The 17,185-nt window shown below is 46.2% G+C and overlaps 4 protein-coding genes across 5 annotated transcripts in view; 2 read left to right on the forward strand and 2 right to left on the reverse strand.

Moving 5' to 3' along the window:
- LOC109514592 (tyrosine-protein phosphatase non-receptor type 2-like) overlaps window positions 1–612 on the forward strand; it is a 5,353-nt gene extending 4,741 nt beyond the window's left edge. The window contains exon 10 of the mRNA XM_019867842.1: window positions 440–612. Within this exon, the coding sequence (XP_019723401.1) occupies window positions 440–461 (22 nt within the window). The 3' untranslated portion in view covers window positions 462–612. The remainder of the gene's footprint in view (window positions 1–439) is intronic.
- Window positions 613–1,302: 690 nt separating this feature from the next.
- On the reverse strand, window positions 1,303–3,847 carry psmg2 (proteasome (prosome, macropain) assembly chaperone 2). 2 transcript variants are annotated; one of them, XM_019867885.1, is made up of 7 exons: window positions 3,657–3,847; window positions 3,309–3,480; window positions 3,165–3,223; window positions 2,699–2,817; window positions 1,924–2,094; window positions 1,734–1,854; window positions 1,303–1,434 (listed from the first exon to the last, which is right to left on the reverse strand). In XM_019867885.1, the coding sequence occupies exons 1-7, from the start codon at window positions 3,711–3,713 to the stop codon at window positions 1,357–1,359; spliced, it is 777 nt and encodes a 258-aa protein (XP_019723444.1). In that variant the 5' UTR covers window positions 3,714–3,847; the 3' UTR covers window positions 1,303–1,356. The 2 variants fall into 2 exon arrangements, with proteins under 2 accessions (XP_019723444.1, XP_019723443.1); XM_019867884.1 differs by having other exon boundaries at window positions 1,924–2,106.
- A 554-nt stretch (window positions 3,848–4,401) lies between these two features.
- On the reverse strand, window positions 4,402–7,166 carry LOC109514601 (probable 2-ketogluconate reductase). Its single transcript, XM_019867865.1, has 6 exons — window positions 6,964–7,166; window positions 6,132–6,510; window positions 5,716–5,887; window positions 5,049–5,227; window positions 4,756–4,852; window positions 4,402–4,690 (listed from the first exon to the last, which is right to left on the reverse strand). Exons 1-6 carry the CDS (start codon window positions 6,964–6,966, stop codon window positions 4,537–4,539), a joined length of 984 nt encoding a protein of 327 aa, XP_019723424.1. The 5' UTR covers window positions 6,967–7,166; the 3' UTR covers window positions 4,402–4,536.
- Window positions 7,167–11,080: 3,914 nt separating this feature from the next.
- Window positions 11,081–16,192, forward strand: LOC109514628 (neurocalcin-delta B). The gene is made up of 4 exons (XM_019867904.1): window positions 11,081–11,269; window positions 14,332–14,764; window positions 15,574–15,679; window positions 15,963–16,192. The coding sequence occupies exons 2-4, from the start codon at window positions 14,387–14,389 to the stop codon at window positions 16,055–16,057; spliced, it is 579 nt and encodes a 192-aa protein (XP_019723463.1). The 5' UTR covers window positions 11,081–11,269; window positions 14,332–14,386; the 3' UTR covers window positions 16,058–16,192.
- Window positions 16,193–17,185: the final 993 nt, after the last annotated feature.

Consider the following 17,185-nt stretch of genomic DNA (forward strand, 5'->3'; position numbering starts at 1 on the left):
TTTCATGAATGTGGCAGTGGGGGGGGGGGGGGGTGGAAGAACAAATTGTTTACACTTTGTCCCAAATGAAGTCAACCCCGCAGTTTTCTGAAGTCTGCCGCTTTGTTCAAACAATTTCCCCTGTGCATCAGTGCCACGGGGCAACTTTTTCTCCACCTTTATTCCTCAACAGTGGCACGGAGGAGGAAAAAATTTTGTTTCCCCCACCACATTGCTTTTTATTTTTAAGCCTGCATTTTCCACATTTTCTGCCGGGAGGGACAGCAAGTCACAACAACAACAAGACTCTTCTTTCACTCATCAAGCGGAATGCATGAGAAAACTCTCCAAGATGCCAACCGTGGCCATCTCATGTCATGCCTTTGCAATTCATTGCTAGTCATCATTGTAAAGTCCCGACAGCTTGCTTTTCTTATTCTTGCTTTTTGTCTCATGACAGATCAAAGAGCAGCGACTCCTGACCGGGCACCACCAACCTGAGGCTGCGTTCGACAGCAGCTACAACAACAACAAATCGTCAGGGAAAACACCAAACTCTCTGTTCTGCTTCTTCTTCGCCAGCACCTTCTGTTCCTCTTCCTCTGCAAACTGTTTACAGCACCTACTAAAAAACAAAACAACATACCAGCATTTCTTAAAACGGTTTTGTTTAGTGCAGCTTTTGTCATCCACATTTATACCGACTGAATTGAGAGCTATGCATTGACAAGTTCACATGATTCAGATCTGTATAGTTTTTGGGGGGAGAAGACCTTTTTGTGATGAAAATATTCTATTTTTTATATATAAAGAGTACTTGAAGTGAAGCAAAGCCAATGGCATGTACATAGTTGTTTTGTTTTTTTCTTGAAAACAGGTGGATTTATCGCTCACTCTCTCTCTCCATATGTATATATATATAAAGAGATTGTTACATATTTGAACCCAGATAGTTTGATGGGGGAAGAAAAAGAAGGGAAATTTTTTCCTTCATTATCTTCTGATAAAAATGGTCTCTAATTGACAGAACGGATGGCCTTCTGTGCAAAACCGTGAATTTGGCGATTGCTTTCAAATGTGAGCCGATCCTTCAACCGGTTGTTTCAGAAATGCCGCAGAGACGTTTTGTTCATGGACACGTAGAAATGTGCTCCCCCTCAAAGTGAAAACTTGAGGGGGGCCGTGAAGCGTTTTTTTGTTTCAGAGTCGAGTTACAGACACGGCGGGGGCGGGACTGCCAGGAAACACTGCGTGGCGCAGGGCCAAGCCCTTTCGGTTAGTCAAGGAGTGAATGAGGTCAAGCGAGAGAAACATTCACTCTGGTTCTCGGTGATAGAACTTTTTAATGAAATCTAGAGCAAGGTTACAAAAAGTGATTCAGAAGATGGCTGGAGGGATGCCGCTTCCAAACAGCAAATTCCAGGAAGTTGGGATCTTCCATTTGACCTCCCGGCTCTGGAACAAAGAACCACAGTACCTGCTGAATCCATTTCAACACTTGCGCTAATCAAAACGGCAGTGCAGAATCAGGCCCGAAACACTACAGAGACTTTCATTCCAGTCAGCTGGCCCCGAAGGCGAGATTTCTTTTATAGCTATTTTAAAACCCTTGCGGCGGAATTTTACCGGCACGGATAGATGGACAAAGATAAATGACTTGAAGTCATTTAAGTTCTAACCGTCAAAGGGAAATGCGATTATTTCCCAGCGTACACTTAACGGTGACGCTTTCTCGTCGCAGTGTTTTGACTTACCGCGTCGTCCAGCAGGTGGAGCCAGTCGTCCAGGTGACTGACAAGCGACAGGGCGTCGGGCACGTTGTCTCCCTCCGAGCAGAAGAGCAGCAGCACGGCCAGAGGCACGTCCTCTCTGCAACTTTAACAGCCCCGCATTCTTAACAGCCACATTGCTGCTGACTACCACTGAAGAAAATAAACCCCGTACCTGTCCGTGTAGAGGCCTTTCGTGATGCCGCCGCCGGGGATAGCGAGTTTTGTCTCGTCTGCGCCGGCGTCTAAACGTCCCAGACAAAGAGGCAGCCTCTCCAGCTCCCTCCAGCCCAGCTCCTTGAAGGCATCACCGCTACTCCTCAGCAGGCTCGGCGTGACCAGGTACCTGAACGGAGTGCTCAAAACACACATGCGCGCGGGCACTATATAATAACATAACCACCATACAACCCGAAATAACTTTACGATCTTTTAAGCAGGGGCCGACTGGTTACTTGACCAGCCACTTCAATTGGCAACTTTGATAGTCAGTGAAAACTGGCAGATTTGAACACATTACAATGCATGACTAAAATAATGACATTCAAACAAGTTGAGGATGCTTTAAACATTCTAAACAACTATAGAATTGGGTGGGGAAAAAAGCGAACAACAAACAAAGTGAACTCCGGTGTGCCCCCTGCCCCCACTATATGGCAGTTCGCCCTTTGCACCCTGGCTTTATCGACAATTTTTAATACTGCCAATTCACCGTTTTGGACATTCGAACCCTGACATGTTGGCATTTTTACAATACTTTCCTACCTTATGGTTAGGTTGAAAATGTCTAAATGTAAAAGATTTTGTTTGCTTGTTAACGTAAACGTGAGGGGGTAAAACTGGAAAAGAATTCCTCGCGAATGTATCTTTCACCAACAATGGCAATAAAATCGACTGTCAATTTGACTGTGACTAAAGGTTCAACAAAAGGATGAGTTTGGTGATGTTACCCTCGCAGCTGCTGGTCGTCCCTCTGGTAGGCGTGGCTGCTGGACAGGACCAGTGTCCGGGAGAAGCCGCTGGCCTTGATCCACGACAGCAGCAGCTGACGGAACCGTCTGGATTTGCTCTGCGAGGCATGAGGGAAAACAATGACAAATTAGCGTGCATGTGCATCGAAATGCAGGCTTCTTTGCAGCTAAGCGGGCGGGGGTCATCACTTCACAGAGTTGACATCAGTTAAGTTGCAATGGCGTTCTGTGCCATTAAAAAAAAAAAAAAAAACACGTCTGTATTTATTATGCGGACCCCTGGTGGTCAAGTAGAGTGCACCGGAAGGAGGAACACAATGCCCACTCAATTATTATCATGATTCATAAACAAATTGCAAACACAGCCAAGGCCGTTGTTGTGACTTTTTGTAAACTGTTTCACTAAACGTTGCCTGTCTGTGAGCTCATCACACGATTGACGTACCTTGACAACTGGTGACCTGATCTGAAGAACCGCTAGCTTGAGCTCAGGTGCGGCATATACTATTGACAAGAGGGAGAAAACATGGTTATTATTATTATTATTATTGCTCCGCATGTTCAGATTACGGAGTACGGAGTCTTCCACCTTCTGAGGCCGTATGCAATTCCCCCGCGTCGTCCTGGCCGGTGGCGTACGGGTTGTTGCCCGCCATGGGGATGACGCAGTCCGTGTGCAGGTAGCCCACCCTGGGCAGGCTGAGCGTGGATATGAGGAGGTCCACCGCCAGTTGCCCCACGTTGCCCACCGCCACCGCTGGCTGACGTCATACGAAACAAACATCCTCACGATCATCGGTCAGCGGTACAGAAGGCCATCGGTTTTACTTAATTTTAATATGAAACAGAAAAGATGGATGGATGGACCGACGGACAGGCATACGTTCATTTCTCTCGTTTTTCTTCGTAATTAACGATGTACATAAACCAGACTCACCATAACAAGTGTCAGATCCTTAAACACCGGCGGGGAGTTTTGTGATGTGATAAACATGGTTGTTTTGTGTGATTTTTCTCTTTTGTTAATACTGTAAAAAATTAAAAGCTTGAATCATTCTACTTCCTCCAGTTTTCATGTCAGGCGCTCTGGGTCCTTCTCGTGCGGCGTCGACAACTCATTCTCGTTGAAGGCCCCCGAAATGCCTTATTTAAATGTTGGACTGAAAAGGGCTCTGAGAAAATCTCCCATGGTAGTTGGTAGACAGTATCCCTCTCTTAACATGTCACCAATTAATTTACGTTTTAAAATCAAGACATGATTGGGTATTTTAAAAGAAGTTTTTTTTTGTTTTGTTTTGTTTTTAAACAGGCAAATATTAGGACACCATAATTTGGCAAAGATGTTACGTTAACAGACGTTTTCTTGAAGGATTTCGCCCATGTAGTTAGTTGAATATGGTCTGGTTTTATTTTTGTCTCTTCTCTTTAAATATAATATATAAATATAATATTTATATGTCTTGTTTAATCAATATTTATGTGTTTATTGTATTTGTTTGATTTTTGTTATCTCCAAGCTGGTTATTACATAACCACTGCTCCCTTGGCAAGTGTTGATTTTTGTTGAAAACAATTGTTTGATTGTTGCCATATTTGTATGTTGTACTACGTTTTTCAAATTGAGTTAAAAAAAAAAACGTTTGGAGACCTTCAATTAAAAATAAAGGCATTTGGAGACGTCATTATCCCATTGGTTACAGCTACTGTGCCTTATCTATTATTGTTTTATTTGTAAAGAAAAATACAATTGATTATCAATAGAAAGGAGTCATGTTAGCAGTGTGTTTGAACTTGGTTGTGAAACACTGGTCTAATAGTCAGCATTTCAATTCATCAGGCATGGATTCTCCTTTCATGGCAGCCAGGGCGTTGTTGACCATCTTCTGCGTCATCTTTCTCATGGTGGTGATGGTACTTGTGCCAAAGTGAGGGGTGATCAGCACGTTGGGAACGGCAAGGAGAGGATGATCCCTGGGTCGAATGGAAAATATGATTGCATGAAAGGCTCTGGGAACTTTAAATTGATATGTGAGAACCTTGGTAGAGGTTCGGGATATGTCACATCCAAGGCAGCGGCTCGGATGGTCCCGCCTTGCAGAGCCTTAACCAAGGCGTCCTGGTCCACCACTGGACCTGAACAAACAAGGGCATCCTCAAAAAATGTGTTTGGTTTGGCATTTTATGCAAAATACAGTGATCAATAGTTTTGTTTTGGGGATACAGGAAAGAACCAAGCAAAGCAATACTTGTTAGGAGCAACATCAGCAAAAAGATGCATTTGCAAATGCCAAACCCCAAATATGTGGGGGTTCGCTGTCTCCAAAGCTACCTCTGCTGATGTTGATCAGCGTGGCAGTGGGCTTCATGAGGGCCAGCTCTGTGGCGCCGATGAGGCCAGTGGTCTCAGGTGTTAGGCACACAGCTAGGGTCACAAAGTCGGAGCGGCCCAAGAGGTCAGCCTTGTTCCCGCAGTAGATGGCCCCCAACGCCTCCTCCTCCTCCACACTCCTGATGACATGACCCGCTCAAAAATTCCACAAAATCTCAAAAATTGTACTTGAGAAAAATCAACACCTCCCTAGTGACTATAATTTCTTCGCTTCTGCAAATCATTGCTGTCGGGCATCTCTGTGCTCCACTGGACTTAAGGAAGAGTCTTCTATGAGAGGTGAGGTGGATATGTTTTATATCGGATCTCAGTCGAGTCTAAGAACTCAGGCAATTGTAGTTACTATTTGAGGGAGGCATTTCTTTTTTAAGGATACACACAAGATTGTGGAGCATCCGCATGGCAGAACGCCAATTGTCGAAACAGACAAACAAATTCATCTTGAATAGTCTCCACATTTAATTTCGTCGGAGACAGTTTACTGTCTGGGTGCTGCTGAGTTGGTTAGCAACAAGATACAGTGGTTAAATGCTGAGTCCAGGTCAACGCTTGAATGAGTATGAACAACATTGACGATGAATTTCCTCGAACGGTCACTTTTTTTTACCGTCGGTTTCTGTTGTAATACAGAATCTTCATATCAAATCCTTTGGCCCGCTTGGCAATTTTGGAGCCGATATTTCCCATTCCGATGATCCCCAGAGTGGATCCTGAGACCTCGACGCTGCCCAGCCACTGCGGCAAGACGGTGGTCTTGGGGTCCATCATCATCTGGTGACCTGCAAACACAGCGGCGTCACACTACGCAGACCTCAGTATAGCCAAAACACTCAAATGCCATTGCACTGATAAATGAATGGCTGACAGAAGATACGCCTTTGGTGCGCACGGACATGGCGGCGAAGGCGGCAAAGACTTCCGCCTACAACCCAGGCTAAACTAAGTTGCTTCGATGGAAAATGGAACGCAACCACGTTGTCATCGGCTACATTGCTCCGTTGCTACGAGTTGACTGACCGTCACCTTCAACGATGTTGCGCGCCGAGGCCAGTAGGAGCCCCATGGCCATGTCCGCCGTGCACTCGCTGACCACGCCGGGCGTGTTGGCCACCCTCACCCCTAAGCGGGTGAGGTAGGGCAGGTCCAGGTGGTCGTATCCCGCCCCCCCGCTGGCGATCACCTTGAGCGCCGGGAGCAAGGTGAGCAGCTCTGGCGTGGCCTTCGGGAGCTGCAGCCATATGAACAGGACCTGGATCTTAGGGCCGTGCGCCGCCGGGTCGGCCAGGAGGTCCTGGAGGCGGACGATCCGGAAGTGCTGCCTCAATATGTCCATGGACTGCTCCAGGATGCCCCGCTCGCCCGCGTCGGAGATCAGAGCCCATGGTTTGCCGCCATCCGTCGCCTGGAGGAGAAGTAGAGAAATCGACTGGACAAATCACCAAAGAGCGACAAAGACTGTTAAAACTAAGACTGTTAAAATTAAGACTTTTAAAAATACTGTACAACAGAAGTAGTCGAATGTGAGGCATGAAAGTTGTACAGTTACCAGCAAAGTCAAACATAAGATGGCAAGCTCCGGTTGAAGGCAGTGGACTTTGAGCCACCAGATTAGGCATCCAAGCATGAGTTTTTTCGTCGAGAATCTCATGAAAAGGATTTAACCTTCAAGGGCCATTTTAGAAACCAATCCCTGTTCAAAAAGCATGCCACTTATTTAGAAATAAATGTCTTGTTGTTCAACGAATTGGAAATAATCTTGGTCTTTCTGGCTCGTTTTGATAACATTTGCATATTGATTCACCAAATTGCATATTGATGGAGTTAAAAAAGAAAGATTGGCACAGCGGCGCCTTACCATGTGATGCTCACGCCTGCTCCTTACGTCTCCACAGTCTTTTCGCTCTGTGGACACTCATGATGGCAGCTGCTGAGTTAATTCATCATCGCAGGATGACGTCGCATATTTTATGACTCGATAACAGACAGCCGGAGCAATGTGCTTGTCGGTCACGTCTGCGTTTTGTCAATGATCCTCATTGGAACTTGTGGCTCGGCTGGGTGGGAGGGAAAAATTTTGTCCAACCAGTAAGGTGCACCGGTCGAAAGTGTGGTGATGATGACAGTATTGGAAACGGACTCAGACTAGTTCAGTATCTCAACTATCATATGAGGTACAGACTCAATCGCGATGCAGACACTTTCAACCTTGACTTTTGTCATCTGTGTCTCTGTTTTGTTTTCAGCCCCAGCCGGAGCGAAGGGCCTTTCCCTCCAGCGGGAGCCCGCCATGCATTTAAGGACCGCCAAGCTGCCTCGTCTCTTGTCGGATTATTGGCCTTGCTCGCCAAAGTGCTGTGTCAAGTGTCATTTTCTAGACCTCTCCATACGCTCCACGGTCGCCCTCGTTATTCATAGTTTCTAGTTTCGAAGTATTGTTTTTGTTCTTATTGCTCTGGATCTTTGGCTTTGCGTTACTGGCTTCTTGACATTGCGTTGGTTTATTCTCAGCGTTCCTGAGTACCTTGCCTTTTGCGAGTGCTTTTATCGATGTTGAGACAAGTTGGAAACATTTTGAATGATCTTCATCTCGGATCATGTGGTTTTTTTTCTCGCAGAGCTCCTATTAGTCTATTTAAGTAATGCCTTGCATTACAATATTTTACCACGAGGTGGCAGTAACATAGGCTGTCACCATATGAATTTCAGTTTACAAAAAGTTTGCTCAACTCATGCAATTGATGTATTCAGACAAAGTTTGTCTGAATACATCAGTTACATTAATTACCAAGATTTTGTTTTGCTTGTCCAAAAAAACAGAACAAAATATTTGAAAAATAGACATATATACATAGAGGATTTCTTTTTGCCTGCATTAAAAAAGAAATGTACTTCAGTCATGTGAATCAAGGAGCAATTCTATCTTTTCCCCTTGCCTTGCCTCATCCTTTGCAATATGTTCTTTTGTCATTTTTTGCACACTCGTCAACGTCACCTTTGACAACCATTCATTCATTCACTAATTTCCCCCCCGAATTGGCTCTCCTGCGCGAGAGGGCCGCAAAGCACATGCCAAGGCACCTGCCGTCTCCTTAACGGGACGCTGCGATGAAGCTCAACACGCCATCGCTCAGCATGTCCCCGCTTGAGAATAAAGTCACCTGTAATCTGGTCAAGCTTGGGCGTTAAGTCCGCCAAAGGTGACGCAGGTCGACCGCTGCAGTGAAGTAACAGGTCAGCCCGGCCTCCCTTTTTCCCATCGCACACAAGAGTTGATCCCACTTGATCCCACCCATGGAGTCATATGCAAAGGGCGAAACGTGCGCATCTTTATCCTGTCTGACAGAATTGCCTCGTCGTGCAGCCCATGCGGGTTGCCTCACTGACATGATGAGATGAGCGACAACAGCAACCGTTCCTTTTGATGTGAAGGGGCATCGCAGTTCGACTCAGGTGTTCCGTTCCGCGACCGACAACGCATAGTTCCTCAACCGATCTGAGGAAGTGCCGCACAACGGCAAAGAAGAACGTGCTTTCTTGCATTGAGTTTGAGGATCTGCTGAATGAAATGTCCAGGCAGTGAATGGCCACCACTGGAGGCGGTCCAAGGTTGACGCAGAGTGGTTAGGTAAGAGATAATCACAGGAGCTCGGTGGCTCGTCTCCTCCTTTGCAGATCAGCGGCCTCTGACTGCCTCGCCACCCCGAGAAGCCGCTGTTACCTAATGAGGCTGCCCGTGCGCTGCCATGGGGCCGCCTCGCCTCGCCTCGCCTCACCACGCTCGCTGTTGACACAAAGTGGCAAAAGGATTCACGCACCCATTTCTACACACCTGTCTGACAAGGCTGGAGCACCCCCTTGGCCCCGCTATCGTGCCATCCCTGTCACACACTGCACTGAAGTAGAAGAACAGATTCTTGATTGGAAAATAAAGACTCTGCGAAAAGCCAAAGTACTGACTCCACTCTTGTTCTTGAGTAAAAAAGTACAGGCAAAAAAAAAAAAAAAAAAAGTACAAAAGTCAATCAGAAGCAAATGTTGCTTTCTGTCAAGTCTGAAATTGTCTCTTACTTTAAAAGGAAGCTCAGCCGAGATTTTGTAAATGGACGACAGGTGGCTTCGTCGGCGGCACCGGCAGTTGCCTTTGGCGGTTAACATTTGCTCAGGGAATGTTTTCAGAGATGAAGTGGCAACGCTACAGTTGGTTGTTTCATGTCTTACAAAATCGTTTTTTCTTCACCCACACAGATTTGTCATTGACGCGTTTAAACTGCAGTACCTCCACCTTCAGGCTGTATTATGCTTAGTAGCTGGCGGCCATTTTATCGGAAATGGTTATGACGAACGACCGTTATACAGATTTATGACGTCCCTTGAGATGCGTTGTCACGAGGTTCGACTGGAATGAGAAACACGAAAGATGGACCTTGAAACGGTTGCTGCATGGACACACACGAAGCACACGTGGTTCGTGGTATATTCAAGTAAAGTGCAGATATCTACTAAATGGACTTGATGGCAGTAAAGCGAGTGTTTTTACTTCCTTACTTCCCACCACTGGCGGTGTCGGTCGAGAGCGGCGGTTGGCGTGGGGTTTCTCTTTGCTAGACAGCTGGTCAGATCAATGTGATGCAAAGCTATTAGTCAGAGGCTGCCGCTTCCCAGCACTCAGGCGTTCTCTGCCCCCGGGGTTCGAACCAGCCCGGCGGATTATGCGGCTAAAGGTCACGGCATCTTTACATTGTCAAACGACTGGGGGAAGCGCAGCGCCGAACGGTGTGGCCGTGCGACGCGACTCGCATTAAGGCATTGATGTCGTTATGTCATTTTAATGGACGCATTTCGAGGGCGGCAGATTATATGGTTCATACCATAGATTGAGCAGATTATTGCTTGGAATGATGCGGGACAACAAATCCTACAACTGAGGACGAGATGCATTTCGCTGGTGTGGCCATTTGATGAAGAGTATCTCATTGTGCGGGGGCTCCAAAGTGGCCATTCGAAATACAATCATATTTCATAAAGACTCTGTTTGAGGTTGTTAAGACACCCATCCGTTCATCCATCAATCGATCATTTCCAGGACCACAACCAGAAATCCGGAGTCCATGCCTGCCTCACTCACAGTATTGCTTTTATTAGACATGAATTACCTTCTGGGAAAGCACGTTTGGAAGGCAAAGAGCAGGACTCATTCTAAACCAGCATTCAATGTATCAGCACGCTCAGCCGGGTCGGCCTGTTGACTCAGCAAAAGGGAGAGAGGGCCATTTCTAAGGGTGTATCCTAAGGCCATTAAGAAAAGACGCCCGAGAACAGCAGCTGAATAAGCCCCGGCGGCTTTGTGTCCTGCTAATCATCTTATGGCGAAGGCAAAGCGTGGCTCCAAATGTGCCTGCATGAGGACACATGTACAGTACATAGAGGCTGGCTACTGTCATTAGCAGCTCCCTCCGTGTTGTCATGCAATCCTCCAAAATAACTTTTAACAAAATAATTAAAATCATTCAATGCTTTAAACTATCATAAAGGGATTAATTGGAAACCATGCAAAATCACCTGGAAAAAACAAATTAAAAAAAAATAATGCAACGTTTTGATTGATCTCTATCTATATCTATCTCAAGTCAAGTACAACTTTGTCAAATGTGCTGTATGTGCAACATATATGATTGACTTTATTTTTCAAATGTGCTGTATGTGCAACATATATGATTGACTTTGTTATTTTTATTTTTTTATGATACCTTGTTGACATTGGGAAAATTTCGGAAATTGTACGTATGAGTCTACCCAGCTGTCGAAATATTCTCCATCCATCCATTAGGCGAAACTAAAGTACTGTCCGATGATTGTCCGGCAAACGAACTGCCGGGTTTTGTGTTGACAGCCCAACTGGGCTTCTCATTGGCGGTCTTCTGCCCACGTGACGCTCGGGCTTTGACGTCACATCTCGAAGCTTGCTCTGCTTGCGGCGTGTACGCTCAGTCACAAGCAAACGACAAGAGCCGGAGTTTGGACCGAGACGCATCCGGGGAACCGCAGCTTCCCGTGTGGCTTCCTTGTCGTCTCGGAAACTTTTTTGGTTTCATCCACTTTGTAATGGGTCACTAAAACCACTTTTTTTCGGAGGCCCTTCCACACAGCGACTTGAAAGCGAGGTAAGTCAGACCCTGCTCCCCCCGGTCTCCGAGGCACTTTGGTAGCTTCCCGGTAGTTTTGTTATTACACAGCTACGCTAACAGGTCGATGCTGCAAAGTTAGATCAAGTTCATTTGCACGATAATATGTGTTCATCTTGCAGCGAATAAAGCTTGAGTTACTTTTGCCTAATCGGATGAGGCTGCTGCTCCCCTCTCACTATTTATGAAGCCCCCAGAGGGAGACGTGCTTTTCCGCCCCAGTGAATAGGCATTTTGGTCGAACATAGTTGGATAAAGAAAAAAAAAAGTCCAAATGCAACGTGCTTTCAAGTCTTGAGTATTTTAATTCACTGGGTCAAACTTCCAAACGGTCCACGAATGCATCCACAAAGACCGCACAGGTTTTGTGCCGATCGCGCTGTCAAGTTACGACTTCCTGTCGTGTAAACATAACATCTCGAAAAATATTTCTATGATCATAACATATTGTTCATCAAAGGTCTAGTGTTTGGCAACACGGTGCCGATAGTGGTTAGTACAAGTGTCTTTCACTTTTGAGGTTCAGGGTTCGAATCTTGGCTCCAGACCGAGTTTGCACCCCCCTAGTCTACCATTCGTTTTACCCGTGACTCCAACTTCCCCCCACATTCCAAACACATGCAAACATGCACATTAGCTGGGACTCTACTTCGGTGTGAATGCGACTGGGGCTAATTTGGCTGGGGACCAATCCAAGGTGGACCTCGACCCCTGGGCCAAGGTCAGTCGAGAGAGGCGACCCCAGTCAGGATGAAGCGCTATCAAAAATATACAATGACTTTGTGTGGAAATCACATCGAAAGCATTGACTCCACTTGTGGGTTTTGCTTTTTTATTTGGCTTTTTCATTCGTCTGATAGCCCCTGCCCGAAAAAGTGGAGCTGAAATGACCCCCTGGGAAGACTAAATTGCACTCCAACAATAATCATTCAGTGAAATTGAAGTTTTGTTCAAAACAGCTCCCTCATAACGTGGCCACCGAGGCTTACAGGAAGTGGACTCCACTGAAGCTGATGACACAGTGTTGCAAAACCTGAAATAGTAACTCAGAAACTAAAATAGTAACCCCCAAAACATCACCAAAGTCAGTGTCCAAAACGCACACACACACACGGACGAAACAGAAAAGCGAAAGCGCGGGCCGATACTAGCCCCCCCCCCCCCTTCTAAGGTCCGACTGGCGTTTTTAGTCACGGGCCACTTACTGGTACTCGTCCGGTCCCACGGTTCCTGGAATCCGGTTAGTTAGGCCTCTACGCCGGCAGACGCGGACGCGCTCCCGTTTCAAACCAACAGTGCCCTCTTTGTGCTACTCGCCAGCAGTTTGCCGCCGCTGTTTGTCCCATCGACAGTCTGCTCACCAGTTTGCAGATGTCGACCTCGACACTTTTTGGGCCTCATAATGGCGCCTCTGTTGCGAGGATCCACCCCCCCCCCCCCAAACGCAAACGCCACAACACTGATCATGCGAGGGGGGGGTTGCGTTGTGACAACGGAGGGACTGCTTGTTTGTTTAAAAGCATCAAGAGTGACATGTCGGCATCAGTCGACATGAGACAAAGGTGTGTGTCGCGAAGCAAGCGTCAGGAAGTGACACAGGAAGCGCTCTGTGGGCGCTCCAAGCGGCAGCAGCAGTGTTATCTCGCCGTTTGTTCTGTTCAGTTTGCACTCGTTAAAGGGAATCTGACATTCAGATCAGTAGTCTCTGGTGCTGCCGCTTGATCGCTCTATCGGGAGGTTATCGTCATCAGTGTTAAAATGTTGATATGATCTCGTGCTCCAAAATATGGTCGAACGATGCGACCAGATGGGGTTAGTGTCTCCGAAGAGACGGGACCAAGCAGACTCGCTATGACTATCACATGAAGATCCCTCGCCCCCCGCCGGGAGATGGTATCGCACACAGTTCGTAGTCTTTCTCCCTGTCACGCGCTCGCCGACCTCACTTTCCAGGGTGGGTGGGGTGGGGGTGGGGGGGATTAACTCTGGCGCTCTTTGGTTCGGCTTTACCTGCAGGATATAAACAGAGACTCCTGCTCATGATGTAAGAGGGAGACAAGATGTTCAGGGCAAGACGTAAAGTCCACAACGGCCAGAATGCAACAAGCTCTTTGCTACTTAGAGGCCGAACACCTTTTTAGAAAATGACATAGTAGGCGGCACATGTGCCTCGGAGTCAGGAGATCCAGGTACAGATCTCTCTCTCTCTCCCTTTCCCTCCCCATGGGAAACTATGGTTGTCGCGTTAACGACATGCCACTCACTGCTTTGGTATCGTCTCATTAAATAGTTGAAGCTACCAGCAGGGATGGAGGGAAGTGAAAAGCTTCAGGCTCATTTGCAACAGCCAACCCCCTTGAACCTGACAACTTTGTTTGCAGGCTGGTCACCCTGGAATGGGGGTTCTCACACCTGCAGGCCCTTCTCAAGGCCTCCTTGGGGCTAAGGGCAGGGGCTCACACATTTCAGGTCTTTGGCGGTGTCCTAAGGGGAAAAAGTCAAAGTCAATGTCTTGTGCTCAGCCGGCCGGCACGGCGTCGCGCCTTCAACCTCAAGAGGCGCTCGGCACGAGCGGGATCTGCCTTGGCCATGTGAGCGTCCCTTGTGTCCGTCTGGGCAAAGCCGCGCTTATGTAACAGAGTCCAGCTTGTCCTGCGAGTGCGGGTAAGACTCTTAGCGGGGGGTGGAAATAGCCTGGTTACTTTTGGCGTCTGCTTTGAGGGATGTTGAGTGACGCTGTCAACTCTTGCCATCTCGTCACTTCTTCTTTTGGAATGTACAATTCCACTTGGGAAACAGCCTTAGAAACAAAGGCCCTTAATCCAGTCTTGCGTTACCCTCCGGGTGCTAGCTTTGGTGTCTCGGGCTCATCCGGGAATGATGGCTGGAGCCTGCATTTTCTCGACTTCACTGAACCTGTTTTTTTCGAGACAGCAAAACAACGGAGACAAAAAAAGCCAGTTTTGGGGGGGTAAATTGCTTTCGAGAGGTGATTGACTGATGATCAATTCCACACTGACGCTATTTTGCATTCTCCTCAGCCGCTTGAAACTGCCGCCATCCTCTCGCGACGCAGTTTCACTTTCGCCATCTGCCATGGGTAAACAGAACAGCAAGCTCCGTCCTGACGTCATGCAGGATCTGATGGAGAACACCGACTTCACAGAGCACGAGATCACCGAGTGGTATAAGGGCTTCCTGCGGGACTGCCCCAGCGGCGCCCTTTCCATGGAGGAGTTCAAAAAGATCTACGCCAACTTTTTCCCGTACGGCGACGCCTCCAAGTTCGCCGAGCACGTCTTCCGCACGTTTGACGCCAACGGCGATGGCACCATCGACTTCCGGGAATTCATCATTGCGCTGAGCGTCACGTCCCGCGGCCGCCTGGACCAGAAGCTCAAGTGGGCCTTCAGCATGTACGACCTGGACGGCAACGGCTACATCAGCAAGGCAGAGATGCTGGAGATAGTCACGGTGAGTCTTTGCTCGGGCTGCTGAGTCATTATGTGTCTGGCAGCCTGTGGTGGACTGCGTTTGTGTTTTGTTTGTTCAGTCAGCTAATGCCCGCTGGTAGATAGCACTTTTTTTTTTTTTTACTATCAAAGGCCATTAGTTCTTTGTTATATTTTTGCTAAATAATTCTCTCTCTCTGCATTGCCTTTTTAATCTTTGGCATGAACATTATAATGTAAACTCTATTGTTTCGTTTTGTTTGTTTTTTTTTTTTCATTTATTTGAACAAAGTGATTCCACACTTTCGTCCCGAATGAGTCGGACTTCTTCTTCGTTGGTTTCGTACTTCTCAGTACCTGTAATCGGCTGCGCTCGAAACACGCTTTTGTGTTAAAAATCTCTTTTTACATGCTCGCAATGGTAGAACAAATGTAAACGCCACCCTGTTAATCGCCGCCTACAACACGCGCACCGCCGGGCTCGGCGTTTGTTTCAATTTGATCGAAGGCGTTTTATCTTCGTTTTGATGACGATCCAGATTGCCGTTGGATACTCGCCCAGCCCCATCCGCCGAACAAGTTTGGGCGGATAAAAATTCGTGACTTGATTAAGAGACAACACAAAATAAAAGTAAATGACTCACCTGGGTCTCGGCGGGCAGCTCCCACCTCGGAGGCCCCCTTCAGTAAAAAACCTAGACTACTTGCTCGAGTCCGTCTACCACATCGCAAAGTACTGGCAACCGCGCCCTCTGGCGGTTACTGCCACGTTGTGACGTGACCAAGAAATGCTTTCTCAAAAACGCCGGGCGGGTGTCCCCTCCAACACAGGCCATTTACAAGATGGTCTCTTCGGTGATGAAGATGCCGGAGGATGAGTCGACGCCTGAGAAGCGCACAGAGAAAATCTTCAGGCAGATGGACACGAATCAAGATGGTGAGATTCCGCCCCCCCCCTGAATTTAGTTTAAGCCCTGCAAAACGACAGCTTCATTATTTTAAAATGATTATTGTTAAATGGTTGCTTTATCATCTAAGACTGTTTTCCTCATACAAGTGTCATACATATCCTCTGAATATTATGTGTTAGGTCTTTTTTTTTTCCCTCACGAAAGCTCCTTTTTCTCACAAACTTTAATCTGCGTAAAATTCTGATGCTTTCCCCCTGCAGATTCTGACTTTATTCTTTCTTCAATCTTTTTTTGTTTTGTTTTATTTAGGTAAGTTGTCCCTGGAGGAGTTTGTGGAGGGCGCCAGGAACGACCCATCCATCGTTCGGCTGCTGCAGTGCGACCCGAGCAGCGCCGGCCAGTAGGCGGCCAGCTCGCTTCTCTTCCTCTCCCCTCTTTTTTTGTGTTAGTTCATCAATGAAAAAATTACCAATATCATTTGAAAGGACACCTTTGAAGGACTGTATTGCCGTACGCGCAGGACTTGTTTAAAAAAAAAGTGAATTTAGCGGGTACGGAACTGCACTGAACCCATGTTTGCTGCTGTGCTTTTTGTTTTGGAAAGACTCAGTGAACGACAAGTACTGGAAGTGGAGCATCGTGGGAAATGTTTGGTTGTTTTTTTTTTTGTTTTTTTTTTCCATTTCTGAAGGATTTGAATTTCTGAAGGAGGAATGTTACAGTCGAGTCCCAAATGAGCAGCATGCTGGCTGGACATTTAGAGATAAAAAGAAGATATAATAATACAAAAAAAAATCTTTTGTTCCTCTGCGGTTTCATTTCTTTTTAGAATTTTAACAAAATGCGCCAACTGGAGCTCGGCGTTGGCGGTGGAAAAAAACTTTTTTTTTTTTTGGTAATTGTCCGGTAAAGTCTGACTTGTGAACATAAATACATTTTGTAGATACATTTATTTAAATTTTTAAAGAATTGTAACTAATTTAAAAAATATCACTTCAACTCAAAATGAAATGTTGAATAGTCAATGCTTATTAATCTTTTCAACGAGTAAAATTATTTTTGTAATTATTTTCCAGTTTAAATTCATTTTATGCCAATGTATTTTTACCAAATAAAAACACAATCGTTTCAACAATTACATTTCTCAAAACATTTGAAAATTTTTGTCAGTTGTATAATTTTCAAAATAATTGCATTGTTTATTTCCGCCAAATACATTTTCAAAGCTCCCATGAATTCAATTTTTGGCCAGGGGAACAATCATTTTGAGTTTTTTTTTTTCCTCCAAAATTCAACACATACATACACAAAAACAAAATTGCTTTTTAAGGATATGTAGTGTTCCATTCTTTTATGATGGATTTACCTCTTTCAAAAAAGGTATACAGTGCATTATTGCAATAGGATGTTTTTCTTTTACTTGAAAGGGCAAAAAAGATGTCATCTATTTATGCTGGACCAGGACCACATCTGTGTTGCATTGCAGTCACGCCACAAAATGGCATCGCGGGAAGTAACGTTCCCCATAATGG

The sequence above is a fragment of the Hippocampus comes genome, unplaced genomic scaffold (genome assembly GCF_001891065.2).
Source record: "Hippocampus comes isolate QL1 unplaced genomic scaffold, H_comes_QL1_v1.1 scaffold207, whole genome shotgun sequence".
NCBI classification, from domain to species: domain Eukaryota; kingdom Metazoa; phylum Chordata; class Actinopteri; order Syngnathiformes; family Syngnathidae; genus Hippocampus; species Hippocampus comes.